Source organism: Otolemur garnettii, unplaced genomic scaffold, assembly GCF_000181295.1.
Source record: "Otolemur garnettii isolate 467f Iridium unplaced genomic scaffold, OtoGar3 scaffold00269, whole genome shotgun sequence".
Lineage (NCBI taxonomy): Eukaryota > Metazoa > Chordata > Mammalia > Primates > Galagidae > Otolemur > Otolemur garnettii.
The window spans coordinates 253510-273751 of NW_003852664.1; the positions used below are offsets into that span (position 1 = coordinate 253510).

The following is a 20242-nucleotide window of genomic DNA, read 5'->3' on the forward strand; positions in this document are numbered from 1 at the left end:
TGCTTGAAGAGATGTTTACCAAGATTAATACAATGTGATTTCAGACTCAGTATCATGAGTAGGCTTCTGTGAACTCTTCGTAAAGGATCATTTATCTTGTAGATCATACTTTACTGGCTATAATGAGTTAAGCCAGATTTCTCTAAACTTTAAAATAAACAATAATAAAAATAATAATAGCACAGCTAGTTTCTCTTGTGACTGTTATTTAGGGAATACTGGAAGAAGTACTTAAATCTTCCATTGACTTCTCCTCTATCATGCCAAGATTAGCAAATTAAATAATATTTTATGAATTATTTAAGTGTTAGCCTAAGTCTAATTTAATCATCATTGTCAAGATTAATCAGGACATTGATTAACTGTAATGTTAACTGTGTTGCTTTACAGTACGGAAAAGAATGAAACAGTATAATGTGACAGGCCTGAATTTCAAAGCATTTCAAACCTTCCGGAATTAGTTTACTGAATTGAAAAGTCCTACCTTCGACTAAGGAAGTGAGGAGGGTGACATTGGCCGCTTTCCGTCTTCCCGCTGGCAAGTTTAAGCCAAGCCTATCCAGTTTCTCTCTCAGGCAGCGGCCCCCATTCTTGGATTTTGCTCTGTCCAAAAACAAATAAAAACTAGGTTTTGAAATTTCACCATTCTGATAAAAATTACCAGAAGACTTCACCAGGTGGAGAATGCAACATCAGATGGAGGACATACGGGCTGAGGGTTGCGGGTGTGGTGTCAGAGCAGGCAGCATACACACAGTGCTAGAAAACACCTCAGTCTTACCTTCTCAAAATGCCTCCCAAGAGTGAAGCATTGAGGCACTCAGGTGGTGAGAGGCGCCTCTTTACCTCAGCAATGGTCACCTTGTATTTGGAAGTAGAACTGAGAAGGGACAAGCGACCAGGAACAGAGCAAAACAAGTCTGTGGGGTTGACCACACAGGTGCCACCTTGGGGGATAAAAGCATATGACATGTTAGTGACAGTAAGAGAAGGTAACCACATGAGAGGCTGTTACTATCAGGAGCCGACTCTGGATCCTGAATACATGATAAGAACGGTACTTGCACATCCCCCAGATCGTCCCAGGGAGCTGCTCTGAACACGTCCTTTCAAATACTACTCAGGGTTGTACCTTCCCAGTATCACATATAAAACAGGGTTATAATTGTGATTTTAGAGAAAATTGTCATCCTACACTGGCTTACCAGTGTGTGACATCTTCAGCAAGAAATTAATTAAAAACCCGAATTCCAATGCCACAAAGGGTAGGTATTATTAATCCATGGTTGTGTGTTTATATATACACATACATAAACACACATACACGATAGAAACATTTTATCCACCACTTACTGCCCTTTCCAAAGTATTTTTAAAAACTGCCATCTCCTTTCCTTCATTCATCTATCATCTTAAGATACCACAGTCACTCAATCCCAGATCCTTTTTGGGGATTTGCCCATTTGCAGAAATTTCCAACATATACAGGTGTCAAAGGTCACATACTATATGCCAGCCCTCAGTATCAGCACACATGGACAGGTAGAGCACAAGAACTAGAACACAGTAACAATAACACTTAATAAATAGTAGTTGTCCATAATATTGTTGTAATTGTTATTATTGTTATTAGGGAGGAAAGAAGATAGGTAACTGTTAACACCAAAATTACCAATGCAATTTTGCCACGCTAGGGTTCCTGGAACAGAGCTTTCTGTCTCCAAGGTCCAGCAAGCCCCTGGAGCTTTAGTCATTTCCAGGAATCACAATGCACATTTTCTATCCCTGCACAACTGAATGAGAACTGAAGCAGTCTTGAAGACATAAATGTTGTAATCTCCAGGGAGAATTTCTTCCTGCCCAATTCCTCATCCACTGAAAAAGTCCTAAGCTGATGTCCACCTTTGTAGCATGATGACTATGGTCTTGGGATCAAAGGCTGCCTCCTTGTGCATTGAGCAATCTGAAGGCAGAGTTTTCAGGGTTCAGTGACAAATTCAAATTCAAGGCTGGCTTTTCTGAGCTGCCTTTGATTTCTTCTGTTGGTAGCAATCTTAAGACCCATCTCTAAAAAAGGCTCAAGAGCGGAAAGCATGGATAAGAGAAGACATACAGGCAGATGAATGTTGACCAAAGTATTTTTTACTCAAAGTATGGGCAATGAACTTAACAGAAGTCCTATGAACTTAACAGAAGTATGAGATCTCAGGCTCAGCCCCAGACATTCCAAGCTAGAATATGCATTTTAACATGCCTTCTAGATGATTCACGTCCTCATTAAAGTTTGAGAAGCACAGGAGTAGGACTCACCACTTGCATCTCAAGTGGCTCTTACCCTCCCTGACTAAGCAGCACGAGTGAAATGTTGCATGGGTGGAGTTTTTGGTTTTGGATTTTCGTGTGCTGGGATCTTGGTGGAAAAAACCTGGGAGAACATTTAAAAAGACAAAGGAACCCCCGACCTGGGGAGGAGAGGGAAGAGGAGAGCAAGGCAACCTCAGCCCACTCTTAACAATGTCTTTAACCCCTGTACTCTCTGGAATTCCCACTGCTTATTTATTTGGGTCACTACAAAAGTTTTGAGACAGACTGTGTTATGGTCCATTATTTTACTTCCAAGAAACACAGTCGACAGCATCCTTTCTGATTCATCCATGCAAGTTTGTACCTGCTTGGCTTATTGCTGTTGCTGAGAGGGCTTCATGTATTTCCATTAACACGATTTAACTTTTCTTAATTATTCATGAATATCAAAACTTTTGGAATGACTCATATCACCACCCAAGTTTCCCCTGAAAATACTGAGACCAAAGTCTTTCTCTCTAAGCGTTCCCAGGCTAAATGCTTCAAAGCCCTCTCAGAATAGGAGAGAAGAGAGTGGGAATGTCAGGGCAGCCAACTATCTCCAGCCTCGAACTTGGTTCCCCTACACTTGGCCAAAGCCCCCATGCCAGTGCCTAGAAACTTGCCCTGAAATCCAAGAGATCATAATCTCAATTGTCAAATTAAAATCTATTTCTTGGATTTAAACTTACAGCCAACACCATGAAAACTTGGAAAACTGTGCAAACATTTGATTAAGGAGCTAGAAACACAAATTCTCCTGTATTTCCCCACTATGCATTCCCAGAGAGTTTTAAATCAGAACAAGGACAAATCAAATCAGGACCACATCAAGCGATGTTCAGTAGCCATCCCAGTGTTACCAGTTGAAGTTGCTCATGGCAGCTCTTATTGAAATTGTGAGATATTCATTCTAGATCTAGCTAGATAGATTATAGCAATAACAATAAAAATATTTTCCCAAATTCTCGGAACTGAGGCTGCCATTTCACTTTTGTTCATGCTTTCACTTTGTATTGATAGATGCAAAATACATTTTTAAAATAAGCTCTAAAATGAATTCTCAAAAGCTGTGATGAACGTGAATGCAAGATAGGTACAATGAATCGGTTTTAGAGTAATATTATGAGAATCGTGACTGATTACTTCAGGATATAGGTCAATCTGAAACAAAAATGTTAAACAAACAAATGTCTATATCCAATAGCTCTCTTCTAAAAACAGGCCTCTACTCGCAAGTCACTATGAATCATAAGCAAATTTATATTCTTACATAAACCACCCTCTCTTGCACACTAGCAAGTATACAATTGAGGACACAGGAATCTTACCAATTGGTTCCAAGTTTACTATGAGTAAGAGAGGAGAAGGCTTGAGTAGACTGTATTTTGGGGTTTTTAATTTGGGGGGGCTACTAAGGGAAGGGAACGACGTAATTTCAGACTTCTCCTTTCTTCACTAATCTTCAATGTGTTCGAACAAATACAGGGAGATTCTTTTTGTAAAAGAAAGAGTTAAATCATGCTCTTTCCCATTGGAAAATGGCCCCCTTTAGGCAAAGCGAACCCCAAGTATTGAAAATGAGCTGTTCCCAGAGAAGCCACTGAATCCATGTGCTAACTTCCTCGGCCCCTGAGTCTCTCCTACGTCCAGGTTGGGTTTTGGCTTATGCTCAAATAGGCATTTATTAGGTAAGTTACACTGGCCGCATATTAAGAGTAAGCTTTATGCACACACAAATTGCCTGAAGGATTTATTTTGTATTCAGGATTAGCCATCAACTCTAGGGTCTTTTATTTTTTATGTCACAGCATCTTTAAAGGGAATTTCTGTTGCTTTGATAGTTGGCATTGCTGCAGCCTTGGGGAACTCTCTCATTCTGGCTAAAGATTTGGCAACTTGTAGAGTTTACAGCAACATGGGGAACCTGCTATCTTTCTTCTCAATGGCTTTTTTTTGGGGGGGGGATGTAGAAAAAATTAACAGGTCAGTATACCTAGAATTCTGCTTTTGGAATGAAGGTACCAAAGACATGGGGTTTCTTCTGTAAGGGACTCTAGACTACAGATGGTAACAATGAAATTGCAAGGAAGGAAAGTCATGAAATAGAGGACCACACCAAGCGATGTTCAGTAGCCATCCCAGTGTTACCAGTCGAAATTGCTCATGGCAGCTCCTATTGAAATTGTGAGATATTCATTCTAGATCTAGCTAGATCAGAATGGCTTTGATGCCACAGCCAGGGTAATCATGCAGAAGTTCTCCAAGAGTTCTTTTTCCATGCATAGTTCACAGAAGAAATACCTCCATGAAGGTCACTACTTTCAAAGTTGGAGATAGGATTTTTTATATTTCCAGTGATACTGCAAATTCTGATGGGTAGCTATGGTAACAGGGTTAGAAATCAAAATTTACTCAAGGCCTCTTGTCTAGGACATGGATTTCATAAAAGGAATAACTTCATAATAGCTACAGGAAGAAGTCAACTGGAGACTTCCTAGGAGTGTGACAAAACCAGGCACACAGATGCAGGTCTTCAGCGGCCATACACATAGCCGCAAGCATGGATGGGGCTACATTCTTCTTGGTGGAGCTGGGGACTTCTGGTCTGTGTCTGCAGGCACAGTGTTGGGTTGTGGGATTAGTACTAGGCTACAGGTAAGAACTTGGCAAGCTGGAAACCCATGCAACCTTAGTTAGGAATTCCCTAGGCTTCAGTCTGTCCATCCGAAAAATGAAAATGCTCACACCTGCTCTACTTATGTCCCCAAGTTGTAAGGAGGTGCAAGGGAAAATGGCTGCACAGCGCGCTCATCAACCTGAGAAAAAGCCACCAGACCAGGTCTCAGGGTGAAAGCCGTGAAGCTGCAAATGGCTGGGAAAGCCAAGCACTGCCGCCTGGGTAAGCTCTTCCTCTTCTCATCCCCCGCTATTAGGTCAGAGGAAACAGCCCAGGCTGTCTCTAAGGAACCAAGGCTCCCAGGGCTTCCCTAAATCTGCCTCTGCGCCTCCGCCCCCTCTGGAACACACCTGGCTGCGGCTAGACGCCCTGCGCGCTCTCCAGGTGCGATCCATACTTCCTGGCGGGCTTCCGGCGGCGGCCGCTGCGCGCAGCCTCTCCAAAGCCACAGCGCCGCCCCGCTCGTCGCCGCGTCGATGTTGACATAATTAGACCAAATCTTGAGAGCAAAATAAATGTTCTGTTCGCCTTACAGCCAAACAGATGTTTACAATTCAAATGAAAGAAATACAAACGGCAGGGATTTTTCTTCTCCCCTTCTTCATCTCCAGTGATCGCTCGTTTTTTCTGACACATTAAAAATGTGTAAGCGATTACAAGAGTTTCCTGTCCCTGTTTGTTCTAAGGTTGCATTTCTGCGAGGTGCGGGTGTAAACTGGGTGGGTAGAATTATTCTCCGCTGCTTCCCCTGTAGCCTCTTGCCCTTCCTAATCCTCCTCCCCCATGGTATCCCTCCACCCGCAGCTGCAGATACTAAGCATAATCAAATAGCAAAGGAGTGCGCGCTTAATTGCAATCGAGTAGGCCTTTGATGATTTCTCAGCCACGGATTGTGCTGTTTGGGGGAAGGGTATACGCCATTACAGGTATAACTGGATTACCAGGGCTGAAGGAGCTCCTCCCGGAGCAGATGCCAGGCAGAACAAAAGAAAGGGAGGTCTGTTCCAGGACACCCGCTAGTTTAGTGCAGTGGTGGGTGGGTAACAGTGTGCGTGGGGGGGGGGGAATTAATCCCCATCCCTCAATGCAAAGAGAGGTTTGACTTTTGATGATTTTCAAAGCCCTAAGAAATTAGAGAGAAGGCAGTGGGCTACGGGAAGGCAGTTTCCCCTTCCCTGACCGTCCCCCACCCCCCAAAGATTCCAAACAAACCAGCCTCTAGATAAAGGAAAATGGATTTCAAATCTGCATGATCTGCCTCTGGGAACTAAGGCAGGGGAGGATCCAGGTGTACTTTTAGCTCTATTTTCACTACAATGGATGAGCCATAGCGATGAGTTTGGGCCAGTTGCGGTGGAGAATCCGGGTAGCCACTCTCCAGTGCCGGGGCGCCGACAAAGGAAGAGAAACAAGGCTTCCCATCCTCCTCCAATCTTACTTCTTCCAGGAGCAGCTGAAAGAGCGAACCGGGTCCAAGGCTCAGGGCCTGGTGAACCCCGCAGCAGCAAAAGAAAGTGCATCCAGGTTGCACAAGCAGCCTGAGGGCCGCCATGAGGGCAGCGAAAGGGAAGGCGGTCAAGTCCACCTACATGTTCTTAACAGAACGGGCAATTGAAGCTACGGGGCCTTTTCAAGGAAGTTTTTTTTTTTTTTTTTTAAAGAAATTAAATCAGATCTGACAGTATTTGTAACGAGCATAAACGCCTCCACTTTGGTGTGCTAGTCACCTCTAAGCGATCTGATACACTCTAGCTCTCTTAAAACGTGCAAAGTTCAGGTCATATTAATTCCCCCAAAATGTTTTGATTCAAAGTAGTTTGTATTTTGTGTAGCCACGGGCAATCGGGAAAGAGCTCCTGCCTGCCGGTGGCCGGGTCGCTCCCTCTCCGCGTGGCCCAGAGGCTATAGCGGTATTTAAGCTTCTGAAATTAGCCTGGGGCTGCAAGGCAGAATGATCACAAAGCGAAACAAGGGCGCTGCCTCTCTTCACTTTTTCATTTTTTCCTCTCCCCCCTCACTTTTTTTTTTTTCCAGTTTGCCATCCGATTTCACAAAAGAGACCAGGGCCAAAATGTCACTTTTTTCACCCGCATTTGGAAAAGCTAAGTCTTCTCATCCCACTTCCATTCTCCCCTGAAGGCTACAGCCCACTCCCCAATTCTGCCCCTACCCTTCAACTCCAGGCTGGATCTGTTCATCATTATCTTCATCATCATCATCGTCACCAACATTGTTCCCCTATTATTAAATCCTCAGAGAAAGAAATGAAAGGGACGTTGCCTGACAGAAGGGAGGGGGCCTGGGGGAGCCTCAGAAGATTCACAGGGAAAAGAAGAGTGGGTTTTCCCTCCTTTCCTTTTCTTTTCTTTCTTTCTTTTTTTAATGATTAAAAACACAGACGACTCCTGTAAATAGAAGCCTCATTTCTTCAAGAGATGTCTTTTGAAACCCAGTATCTGAATATTCAACGAAGGCAAAGCTCCACTCTGTACGTACAACATTAATATGATCTCTGCAGAATTTGCTACTCAGTAATATTAACATATCAAAGCCGACGCCCCGGGCGAAAGAAGCTATCGATACGCGAGCACAGGGTAAAGTAAAGATTATTGGTTCTGATGGTTGGAGTGGCGGAGCTGCGGGCAAAATCGCGCACACCATTAACTGAGAGTGAGCGCGAGGGGACCTGCGCCTCCAAGGCGGTGGCAAATATTTTATCTAGGTGGTAATTACCTCGCTGCTGTCCCCTCTCCCACGCATTCTTTGGCTATCAGGCCTTCATTACAGGCAAAAACAGTGTAATTGCACCTTAATAGAGTGAGTCAAGACTGTGATATCTTGCTCTTTACAGGTGAAAAGTGGCCAAATGGAAAAAAATAACCGAGACCCACCTCCCACCCGTTCACACCATCGCAAACCAGGACAGGCTCCCTGAGAAGGCACAGAGATGTGTGTCTTTCTTCAAGAAGAACCTTTGGGGGGGGGAGGGGCCTTTGCAAGGGAAATCTAGTTATTTCCTCCCCCCGTAAATTCTGGAAATTTATCGGAGAATTTATCAGAAGAGAGAAAATGGTGAAAATATATGCTTTTCAAGAAACGATGCTTTATGTGGAGACTGGAATAGAGACATTCTTATCCAAGGCTGTTAGACAATATCTGTTTACATGAGGTATGACTGTGTAGCAGGGTGCTTGAATTAAGGTCCTCCAGATTTTTGGTGAACAAAGTTGATCTGAGTTATTGTATCAGGGGTGTGCACTGCCGTGACTATAGAGAAAAGAGGCTTCCCTTAGCATTTCTTTAAAAACAGGAAGGCCGGGACCAGGAACCAGGCAGCTCCGCAGAACATACACCTCCTTTTAAGATAACACTTCCTTGCTATCTACTTGTGAATTGTCAAGACCATTGATTGTTTCAGACACACTCCCTTCTCTCCAGGGCTCAACCAGGTTAACTGATTTATTTTTTTTTTCCTTTCTCTGATAGGTGAAACAGAATCAACTCAGCAGCTAAATTCTGAATTCCTTCCAAGTGGGGGATTAGAGTTTAGTTAAAGGATGCAAGCATAAACCCCAAGTTACTGTTCCCTTTCTCTTTAAAGCTAAGCTATTCTCCTATGAGATCCATATTTGGTTTAAAATAGCACATTCAGTGACGATTTGTTGGTGAAACAAATGGGCACCGAATTCTATAAGGACAATAAAGCATCTCTTAAGGGAGACTATTTCTATAGCCCCGACAAAGTAAAACCACAGCTTGCACCTTGTAGACACCTAAGAGTTTTGGTTTTTCTTGAAGGGATGGGATGACAAGATGGAAGGGTGTCCCCTACATCGTCACCCAGAAATTCAACGATTCTACTGCTGCCTCCTCTCCAGCTTCTGTCCTTGGCTTCAAATAATTTCCACCCTCTGTCAGCTACTGTATGCTCAAGTGCAATTTCAAAGCGTCTGAGAATGTGATTTTGGTTCGAAAGTGAATGCAAAACCACAGTGGCTGGAGCCGGGCTTTGGGAGGAGCAGGCTCTGGTCCCTAATTAGTGGCGCTGTCCTTCAGCACCACCGACATCTCTGTGCGCCTGGTTTGCTCTGTCTCACCTTTTCGTTTTACAAGCCCCATACAAACCCTAATCGGCATCTCTCATCTGGTCCTCTTTTCTCTGTGTATTTTGTTATTGTTGTTGTTTACCTCCTCCAACTGTGTATTTTATTTCAACATTCACCAGTCTCAGGCCTATTTTGTGTTATTTCAATATAGCCAAGCAGTAGCTGGGCTGGCAAACTTAATATTGCTCATTTGAAAAATCTTTCTGAAGCAATACCAGTAGTTGTTTCCTTTTCCTTTTTTTTTTAAACTATACTTTAAATTTCCATCAGGTAAATAACAGAGTTGAATAGCTCTTTTATGTTTTGACCTCTTTTAAATTTAATGTAAATTCCAAACCCACGATGACAATAGCCAAATTCCAAAAGGGAAGCATCCTTTGTTTTCCTTCCTCTTCAACTTAAATGGAGTGAGTTTCACATCGGGCATCAGGTTAAGAAATCTCCAGTTTTTACATGAAGTAATTTGCTGCTTTCTACCAGTATATGACTCTCTCCAGAAAAGGAAAATTTTCAAGAAACTTTGAAAGAGATGGGAAGGGAATGCAGGACTTTTTTTATATCATCAGAAGGGACTCAGTTTTTAGTGGTTAGGTTACTAAAGACAACTGCGGCCCTGGAGCAGGAATTAGTCTTGGTGAATAGGCCACGTCTTATTAATTCGTATGAAGTTGGGATAACAGCTGGTCCCTCTTGCTTGCATGCTCCTCGGGTTACTCAGCTTGCTAGGAAAAATAAACTTCAGAGGCTCTGGGTACAGTTAAGTGGGGAAGCCAACAAAATCTGCACTGCCTTGAGGCCCTGAGAGTGTCATAGTTCAAAACCTTTTGTCAAAATGGAACATATGAGATGCAGCCCCCTTTAGCACCTGAACTAAACAGTTCTTTCCCCTTGCCTTCCCTCCCCTTCTGATTCCATGGGTAACTCTGGATTCAGATGTTTTCCTCAACAGATGGGAACAAGAAAGCTTTATCCAGTACAGTTAACACCACCTCCTCCTCCCACCGTCTCTTGAAGAAAGAAATGTTCTGGACATTTAGAAAAATTAGGGCAGCTACAATATTGGTGTTTCATTAGCCTCTCCTAAAGCCTCAATGATCTGGCCTTTCACAGAATCTCTCAAAGCCTCAAGCAGCTAACACCATCACCTCAAACACCCAGACTGTGGCTGGCACATTTAGGGCTAAAAGAGACCCGAAATTGTGCTTGAGGATGTCGTATTGATGTTGGGGGAAGGGGGTGTGTGAGAAGCTTCCCTCCTCCCCTTTTCCTTTCTTTTTCTTTTTTCTTTTTTGTCTTTAACTTTGATTCTGTCGCTGTTCTGTAAGGAGCAGCAAATGTCTCCCATCACAAGTCTTTTGGGCATAGTCTGGGTCGAGGCCTCAGTGGAAGAAGGGAGACTTTTTAATGTAGGTATGCTTGTGTGGGACTAGAACAATTCACTAAGAATAATTGTTTTCTTAATCATCAGAGGGATCTGATGTTTAAAAGCACCACTAGATCTTCAAAACGATGTAACAGATAAAAGAGGAATGTTTAGGATTAACACGTTGTGACTTACCTCTTCTTATCACTCCACCTTGGCCATTGAGAACAAGCCCACACTGGGCTTCCACAGAGCCCTTAATAAAAAATAAAATAAATAAAATCACTCAAATAGACACTGATAGGTATGACCACGTGGGTGAAGTCTTTTAAATTGGCCCATCCCCGAGCCTCATCTCAGTAGACATTTTAAAGCAAACATTGAGCTGAGGCAAGCTTGTCACCAAACACTATTTCAAGAAAAAAAAACTCAAGAAAAACCACAGTCTAAAAGTTGTATAAATCTTAAGGTATGCATTTTACATCACCACACAATATTATACTTCAAAGTGCCTGAGAGTCTTTCATCTTGGCATAAGAGAATGAGAAGCCCTTTGAGTCCCCATCAAGGCACACAGCACATATATACACGGTGTATACTCAGCACTTTCTGAGTGGAGCAAATTACACCTAGAGTGTCAAGTCTGGGAGTGTGGGTTTCTTGGGGGCTCAGAGGAGCTGTTTCATATGCAGGATTCAAGATATCTTCTGGAGGTTCTCTTCTACCCCAAATGTAGGGACATCCTATATGCTACCTCAAATGGGCCTTATGAAGGAAACACCTTGGGTCACTCACTGCAGATCTTCAAGCTCCTAATGGATTGAGGAATCATTTAAACTGGAAAGGTAGAAAGGATTGACTGATTTTTGGTTAAGAAAAATCAAAATTTCTCTCTGGGTCTGTCCTTTTTTTTTTTGAATCGAAATGTGTTAAAGGCTCATTTTCCTTTACAAACAAACGAGGTATTGGACATGAAAGAGGCCTTGAAGGGTGTTAACCTACCCAACAGCCCGTGAAGAGTTAAGTAAATGCGGAGAGAGTCGGTGCATAATAAAAACCCACTTTACAAAACAACCTTTACAACCCTGGCTCCCTTTCGCCTCCCCATTTTCACCATATTGAGGCAGGCCTGCAAGACCCCCCTTTTCAACCTACTCACGAGCTCTTTCTTATTTTAAATGTTCTGCCTTAAAGTGATTATCAAATCAATATGAAAAAAAAAACTTGGAGACTGAGCATAAATTAAAGCGGTGATGGGAAAAGGTGTGACAGTTTCCTTTGTTGGCCATAGCAAATCTTTTTAGGGGACTCAAAGATGGAACTGAAGCCACAAGACTGTTTGCATCTGTTAGGCAGACTTAGACCGCCCTCCAAACCATTGGACTTTCACTTAAAATTCTGTGCAGGGAAAAGTATATTTACATTTGTTGCATTTGAAATGAGGCATATGCTGATGAATGTTTTAAAAAGAAAGGAATAAAAGGAGAGAGACGGGTTTCTCCCACACGCTCCCTCCCCATTTCTCGTTTTAAAAGTAGCTATGACTCTTTCTTTTTCATTTTGTCAACTTGATCCAAGAAGAGTGGAGGAAAATAACTTGCTAGATTTATGAACTTGCTACATAACATTCATAGATAGGTAGTTAAACATATAAATATGGATACAGATTATGATAGAGGCACGTATGTCTCTATCTATGTAAAGATATACGCAGATATCATGCACCAACTCTGCTTCCTCTAGTGTCTTGAAGTGTCCCCGCAGTACAAGTGATATTGCCTCAGAATGAGTAATAAAAGGGGAAAGGGAGATTAAGTATATAAAAAAGAGATAGTTTCAAGAAAAGGTTTCAAAATATCTGAAATGTAGAAGGTAAAGGGCCTCAAACCTCTCCAAGGGATTGAACTGCTTTCCCTCCCTCTCTCTGGCGCACCATTAATGTGTTTATTTTCTTAGAATCAACAAATCTTGGTCCCTTCACTTAACAAACTTTTCCCCCTCATAAGTAAAACATGTTGTTTGGTCGGATGACATTGCATAAATGACCAGTTGAATGGCACTAAGTTGAAAATTGGATAAACTACGGTGTCCTTTTGCATGGGATTCGCTCTTTGTCTGGTGCTTGCAAATGTTCTAATCCCCTCTTTTGAAAAATGCCCGGCTTTGTGCCTAGCACAGAAAAAAAATTTGTACAGATACAAAAAAATCAGCAGCAGACGCGGCTATTAAAAGGAGTAAATAGGTTTTAGTTGAGCTAAGCATTGAATGGCAGATTTTTTTCCCCCTTGAGACATAAGGGGATCCTTGTGAAAAATGTAAAAATGCCCTGAGCGTATAAAATTATTTTGTGAATATAAATTTAGAAAGTCAAGGTTTATGGATCCAAATCTTTTCTCTTCTTCACCGGTCTTGCAACTATGGCTCTTTGAGGGAACTGTAAGGGCTTTCACTTTAATTTAAAAACAATCCCTGGCTCAGAGGTAAATGAGGGGAAAAGATTTTCTGTGCGCAACAAGGGATCTCTCACGTCTCCAACTTGTGCTCTTGGAATATCTCTCCATTTCTAGTGGAGAGTGTGCAGAAGGTGGCCAGCTTTGTGCAGACTGGGAAAGGAGGGAGTCTCAGGTAGAGCTGAACTTTCTTTCAGCTAAAAAGAAATACAAACTTGGGTCTTTTGAATTCTTTTACTGGACATTTGTGGGTTTATTTGTTTGAAATGTGCCTATGACGATACAACTGCATAATTATAAATTCTATTGTTGGCAAACAATTTACGAAAGTATATTATGAAAAAGTAAAAGTGAGATCATCTGAGTGAGTGAGGGCCTCTCCAGCGTCTGAATTCCTTTCTTCTTTCTACCCTGAGTTCCTTCCCTGCCTTACTCCTTTTCTCTCTCTTATTTCCTTCCTTCCTTCCTTCCTACCTTCCTTTCTTCCTTATCTTCTTTCATTTTCCTTTCCTCTTTCTTTTCTCTCTCTCTTTTGCTTGCTTTATTTCCTCATTTCTATCTTTTTAAGCGTTTCATCTTATGTAAAACGTAATGACCTGAAAATAAAAATATAAAGTTGTGAATCATTCAGCTGCTGCACATCCAGCAGAGAGAATTAAACTCAATTCTAACCCTGGTGAAATGCGTTGTGCAGATTCTTTCATTAGGGTGGATTTTCGAGGCTTCCAAATGCTATTCTTTACTTTCCATAGCAATCAAATATATCTGGTGAAACTTCTACTCAAGCTCAGGGTTACAACAATTTTCTAATAAGAAACCAAGCCCCCACTTATCAAGTAAGATCCCCACAAGCTCAATTTGGGACAAACGTCCGGGAGGCGTGGGTAGATCCTGTAAAGTACAGAGACCGAGGGTGCGATTGGCCATCAACTTATCGGGTCTAACTCTGAGTCCAGTTGGCTCAAGGGCAGCCTCCTGGATCTCCCCCACCGCACCCCCTCAGGGTCAAACAAAGTCCTTTCACAAAAGACTTCCTCGAAGACAGACCCACGGTGGGGGTCCGCAGCTGGCCGGACGCCAGCACGTCCAGGTGAAATGCCTGGATCCAGTGAGTGGGACAGCACGGAAATACTCCTCCCTAATTGTTTTGATAACTTTCCATAAGTGCTGTGTGTGTGTGCGTGTGCGTGTGAGTCCGTGTGTGTATGTGTGTGTGTGGTGGGGAAGAAGGGAGGAGGGAGGAGGGGAGAGAGAAAGAAGATGGCTTACAGTCAGAGCATTAAAGCATTAATGGAGCGGGAGGGGGTGGGCATAGAAGGGAGGGAGCGGACAAATTCTCTGCTTGCTTATTTACCTGCAAGTCGTCTGCTCCCGCGGCGGCCAGCCCCAGGCTGGGCCCTGGCAGGAGTCTTTGATCTGGGTGCATTCCATACTGAGAGCCATGGCTCATGAGGGACAGGTCGTGCCGACGGTAGGCATCGAGGCAGCCCAGCTCCCGCCTCTGCTCGTCCAGGCAGGACGACTTGAGCGCCCGCGCATTGTGCAGGTTAATAAAGTCGGTGGGCTCCCCGTGGTGGATCTGCTGGTAGTACTGTTGCGAGTGGTGGAGCGAGTTCAGAGAGTAGGCGTCGGGGGTGACGGCCGGGTGGCTGTGCTGAAACTCGTAATGGAAGGACTGGTGGTGGAGCGGGGTGTACTGGTGGTTAGTGGAGAAGTAGGGGGACGCAAACTCGGTGCCGGTGGTGGAGTAAGTTAAAGGAGAGGAGGAGGAGTAGGCGACAGTGGAATTGGCTACGGACTCCAGACAGCCAAGCTGCATCAAACGGTAGCTGTTTGATCCGTCGTGACGTATCTGGAAGGAAGAGGGGGAAAAGGGAGAACAGAAAAACTTGAGGTTTGTCATTTTGCAACCAAGGCGCCTCTCTCCGAGAGCCAGAAGCGTTCTCTGGCACTCCAAGGAGAGCGAGCGCGCCAGGCTCCGGCAGTGCGGAAGCCGAAGCCGGGACTCAGCGCCTTTGCCAGGGAGCCTTTGCGAACAGGCGAACTGGGGGTGGGCGGCCTCGTCCTCACAGTCGAGAGAGCGGAAAAAAATCCCCCACCCTATATAGGTGCGGGTGACACCACGCACACACGCACACACACGCGCGCACACACACACACAGAGCCCCTGCCCAACTTATGCAAGGAGCTGGGCGTTGGGAGCCAGGTTTGCAACTGACTCCGGGGCCGCGGGAGCAGAGGCGCCAGTCCAGTCGCAGGGAGCGCTGGCCCGCGCCTTCCCACCGCATCCAGACTGAGCCCTGAAATTCCGCTCCTGGCCATGCCGAGATGTTCGGCCCCGGCTGCTCAAAATCATTAGCCACATATTAAAAACAAATCCAGTCTGTGCAAACCTTTCAATTTGTTCATCCTTAGCCATTTGGGGGAGGGAATGCGACCCCCTCTTTCTGCTTCCCTTGCCTTGAATAAGCCCATTCCAAAAGGGGTGCGTTGTTCCCCACCCCCTTGTCCACCTACTACCCCCCCCCACCAGTCCCTTTTCTTTGCCTTTCAGAGAATCTTTTTCCCCATCTCTATCTCTTTCTCCTCACCCCCCCTTTATTATTAGGATTATGTTTTCCCGCTCATTATGGCAAATGTTTCTTAACGTGGCAGAGAGTTGCTCTCCCTGGCGACAGATGTCATAACGAACTTTCTCCCCTTTCCTTCCTTAACTTCCCCCGAAAGCCAGATTATAATTAAACATAACGGTCCAATATAGATTAGAGACAGGGGAAGCTGCCACCGCCGCCGCCACCGCCGCCGCCGCCACACACACGCGCGCTCAAAAAAAAAAAAAAGTAATAATACCTCGGCATCGTGGACTAGTCCCGGAAAGGTAGTTGACATGTTGGGTTTCTCCGAAAGCTTACGATGCAATTTCCCCCTCCAAAAAAAGAATCGGGAAAAAAATCCAAACTTCTTGTATTTTCCAATTTTTTTTAAGGAAAAAAAATGTTCTATAGATAGAGCTCTAAATTGTAATGGTTTTGCCCGGATCAGATAGCTCCTTGCCTCGTACCCACTTAAAAACCTGTAGGAACAAAATTTTCCCTCTGCACAAAAGCAGCTCCCTGGAACAGATTTTGTACTTGCTGAGTATTTCTTTGGCTGATGTCGTAGGTCCCTTGGTAATATAGAAGTTTTGAAAATTAAGCATCAGCACTGAGAACTGGGAGGACAATAGGCAGAAGAGATTTATCCCAGGAGACAAGGAATAAATATTGTATCTTCGCCTAATAAGGAACTGGAGGTTCTTTCAACATTTTTATCCATTTTTTCCAACCTTTATCATGCTTTTCTATACCGACTGAGGTGGGGACTCATCTCTGTGGAGAGCAACTGCACACATTTTATTGTGAATATAGAGATCGAGTCCCCATGTATGTATATTAGAGATAGAACTATATATTAATTAAAGCTTCCTTTTATATGGGTAAGTGTTCCTTCCTATTGGTTCCACTCCCTGGATGCTGAAAGCTGCTTTTTCCAACAACCATCCGAATCAGTTTTGCCCAGACTGGGGTGTCTGCCTTTGCCTAAGTGGAAACAATGCTGCTCTTTCCATATTTACATCGAATTTAGGTTCTTTCTCCCTTCTTGAAAGGCAAAACCAGGTGGTGGCTTACACTTTTCAGCAGCTTTTAAAATAAATAACGTGGTGATGGACAGTCTGGAGTTGCTGTCTGTCCTAAAGCAACTGTGTAACTGGCAATGTATTTAGAAAAAAGGCAAGAGAATAAAGACGTGTGACAAGATTCTACATTTAGGTAAAATGTTGTCTTTCGGTCCCTAACCCAGCCCGTTTTCCCCCTTCTTTTGTGTTTTTCTTCTTCCCTTTTGGAAACAGTGCTTGTAAGGGTGTGAGTCTGTGTGGGGGTGCAGTGGAGGCACAGACCATTTAGCAATGGGACTAGGTATTTGAATACCACTACCCCAAAATAACCCTTAAATGCTTGGAAGTTGAATTTTACAAAGAGAGGGCAGGAAGGAGGCAGCGCACACCTATCTCCATCTCTGCGGTGGATTTCTTGACTTTCAAACAGTTTTTGAGCTTTACTTCGTTCAAAATTCAGCTTCCCCCACCAAGTCATCTAGTGCCTGGAGGGGGTGGCAGTGGCTACAAACCCGCAATACTGAGGCTTTGCAAAGTCTAGGCTATCTCACAGGAAGGAACTGGCTGGCCCCACAGACTCATCTCAGAGGTAGAAGGGGTAATTCAGTCTTAATTGCCATTTCATTTGGTTAGCTTTTAAGTGTTTAAGCTGAGAAGGTGTCTTAATAATAAGCCGCAGGCAAACAGGCATGTGGCTTTTTTTTTTTTAGGTCGGGGTTTGGGAGGGTTTATTAGGATCTGCTCATGCAGGCTAACTGGGGCTGTCACTCAGCGCTCTTTGCTTTATACAAATGGACAAAGGCACACGACAAGAATTGAAATGCATTGTCTGCAGTGGAGATCCACGAGGCTTCAGCCCCACACAGGGTCAGTAGGCAGCACTTGCTCTCTGCTTCAAGGTGTGCCAGCGCCCTTCCCCCACTTCTTGAAACCCCATATTTTGGTCTAATGAAGTCAAGAGGCTGATATTCCAATGAAGACAAAAAGGAAGAATGTCCAACTTGATCTTTAATGAAAGTGGTAAAAAGAGTGCCAGTGGCACTGAGGGGCTGACTCCCCAAACGCTTGCAGTGAGTCTTTGTTTGCCAAGTCTGAGGCAGGGCCTGCATAGCTTACCTAGTTATGTCCACAGAGGAAATAAACAAACTAACTACCCATAGGATCTAGGGCTTGCCCCCAGGAACCCCTATCCCTGAGAAAGTACAAATCTCCTCCCCAGAAGAATACGCAAGGCTCATAGTTTATCTTGGAAATGGCCAGAGGAGCTTTTCCTGGCGACTGATAGTGGGCTTCCCCGGTTAGTCTCAGCAAAATGGAAAAGGATGGTCCCTTCTCAGACAAGCTTCAACCTCCTCGCAACCCCCTACTGTCAGATAGATCTTCATTGAAGGTAAAGGGACTTCTCTTTCCGGCTTAAGTCCAGGCAGCAGACGAAAAACTCTCTCCCCTGGGAACAAACAGGAGGCTCCAGAAGAAGTGGCTGGCGGCTCTGCCGGCTGTCCCAGTGTGTTTGGTCCACATGTTTCTCCCTGCCTGGGAGAAGAGCCACACGCAGCCCCTGCACTAGGAAGACGTAACCTTATGTTTCTGAGTAATGAGCTCAGCCTCAAGCTGAATACAACCCTCAGAATAATCTCCAGTTGCCTGCCCCTGTGCACAGATCAGAACATCACCCAGTAACTGGAAATTCTGTCCTCCTATCCCATCCACTATCCCCCACCCCCATTTCCTCAGGGACTTTAGGCACCTAAACAAGATCAACTAGAGTTTTGTTTACTGTGTTTCTTTGAATTCCTGTGGAGTTGGAGGAAACTAAAGATTATGAAGAAAGGGGCGGAGGGAAACACCTTTTATTTGTACTCAAGCAAGATGAAGAAGGAAGGATAAAGTGCATCTCTTTTAGTTTGGGCATCTCCTTTGCCGGGACCCTCAACTCCTTTGGAAAACTGTCCCTTCACCCCATGTCCTGGCTTCCCAGGCTAGAATCTGAACTGTAGGGAAACTTGGCCGACTGCTCCCTCCTGTCTCATCCCAACTTAAAATAAATAAATAAGTAAGCTGTTTCTTCCTGAAAGAAAAGTTGGGGAAATCATCTGTGCCATATGCACATGCTGGTCAATGCTCCCTTCCATCTGCTCTGGGGTTGCTCAGCGCCCTCTTTTCTAAAGAAACTCATTGAGGCAGGTGTGTGTGTGTGTGTGAGTGCACATGGAATTTGTTTCTGTCAGGCAGACACCCCCCCCCACCCCGCTTCCCCTTTCCATCCAATTAATAGTCCTGAGCCATTAATAAGTATCTTCCTGCTTTACCCAAAGACTAGCCTTTTCAGGAAAGTTAATTCCTCTTTTTCTGATTTTCTTCTTTCCTGGAGACGTTTTGGCCACACATTCTCCAGTGAATGGCACAATTGAATTAACTGGACATAGTGCTTTGGAGATAAGGTAGACGACTGTCTAGGATCCCTTCCATCAGGAAACTCAAGATACATTTTCCAGCCTTAGGCAGAGGCCAACCAGGCACATGGCCAGTTAAAATAGCCCTTAAGAGCCTGGAAATGTCCCCTCAGTCTGGACCCTGGAACCTGGGGAGGTTCTCCCTCAGCACCCATCACTCCCATTCTTCCTTCTGGTTCTATGCTTCACACTCCAGAAGGGATTGTCCTACCATAATTGCTTTAGGAATCTGCAAAGAAATATTTATACATATCATTATTATCTTGGTAAGGAGCCATACCTGGAATAGAGTTTTGGGGAGGTGCAGATCCCTTTATGAGCTTCTGGACCAGTACCATACAAGCCATTCCAGCTTTTACTCAATCTCAAACATCTCCATTAAGTCTGTCACTGACTGTGTGAACAATTACAAACCAATTTGTGACTATCAATAGCTTTTACAAACATGTATTTCTTCAGTTTTTTTCTACTTAGAGTTTCCTTTGCTGTTGTGAATTGATTTTATTTATTTTCTTTTTGCCTGAAAAGACTTATCCCACAAAATTGCCTGTATAACACTAAGTGAAGTAGAGTAAGGATTGTAGTAATTTGAGTATTTGAACCAAAAATATTTCCTTTGATATATGTACACACATGAATCAACACTCCCTATCTCTCTTCCTCCATTTCTCTCTTTTCCTCTCTTTCTCTGTTTCCTTCCTTCCTTCCTTCCTTCCTTCCTTCCTTCCTTCCTTCCTTCCTTTTTAGAGGAAGGTACAGAGGACATTGACTTCATTCAACTTACTGCTTTAAGCAAGAGTTTGTGTACATTGTCTAACAATGAAATTTAGTTTGTTTTATTCCAATGGGGCATGCAGCTTCATAACCAAACATAAATTTGCATAATAGAAAACAATTTCTATGGTCACAAAGAACTTGGTCTTGAAAGAATAGCAGGGCACTGAGGACCCGATGTGGTAGGCAATATTCGTCCCATTAGGCAAAATGAGAGCTACTGATCTGAAAACAGCACCTGTCTTTACTGTTTCCAGCCTCTTTCCTTTCACTCATTATTTTGTACTAATATAAAGAGCAGAGGTACATTTAGAGAATCCAGTTTAGCCAAAGGACTTCTGTGTCCTAACTAGGAGTGTTTTTGTTCTGCCTGTTGTCATGCACCTTTCCACCCCTTTCAGAATCTCCAGACCTCTGA

General features: G+C 43.9%; 1 protein-coding gene across 1 annotated transcript in view; it reads right to left on the reverse strand.

The window, feature by feature from the left end:
- Positions 1 to 16341, reverse strand: part of TFAP2D (transcription factor AP-2 delta) — a 61891-nt gene extending 45550 nt beyond the window's left edge. Inside the window, exons 1-5 of the mRNA XM_003802977.1 lie at positions 15793 to 16341; positions 14297 to 14794; positions 10688 to 10748; positions 782 to 947; positions 485 to 603 (exon numbers count right to left, since the gene is read on the reverse strand). Of these exons, the coding sequence (XP_003803025.1) occupies positions 485 to 603; positions 782 to 947; positions 10688 to 10748; positions 14297 to 14794; positions 15793 to 15831 (883 nt within the window). The 5' untranslated portion in view covers positions 15832 to 16341. The remainder of the gene's footprint in view (positions 1 to 484; positions 604 to 781; positions 948 to 10687; positions 10749 to 14296; positions 14795 to 15792) is intronic.
- Between the last annotated feature and the right edge of the window lie 3901 nt (positions 16342 to 20242).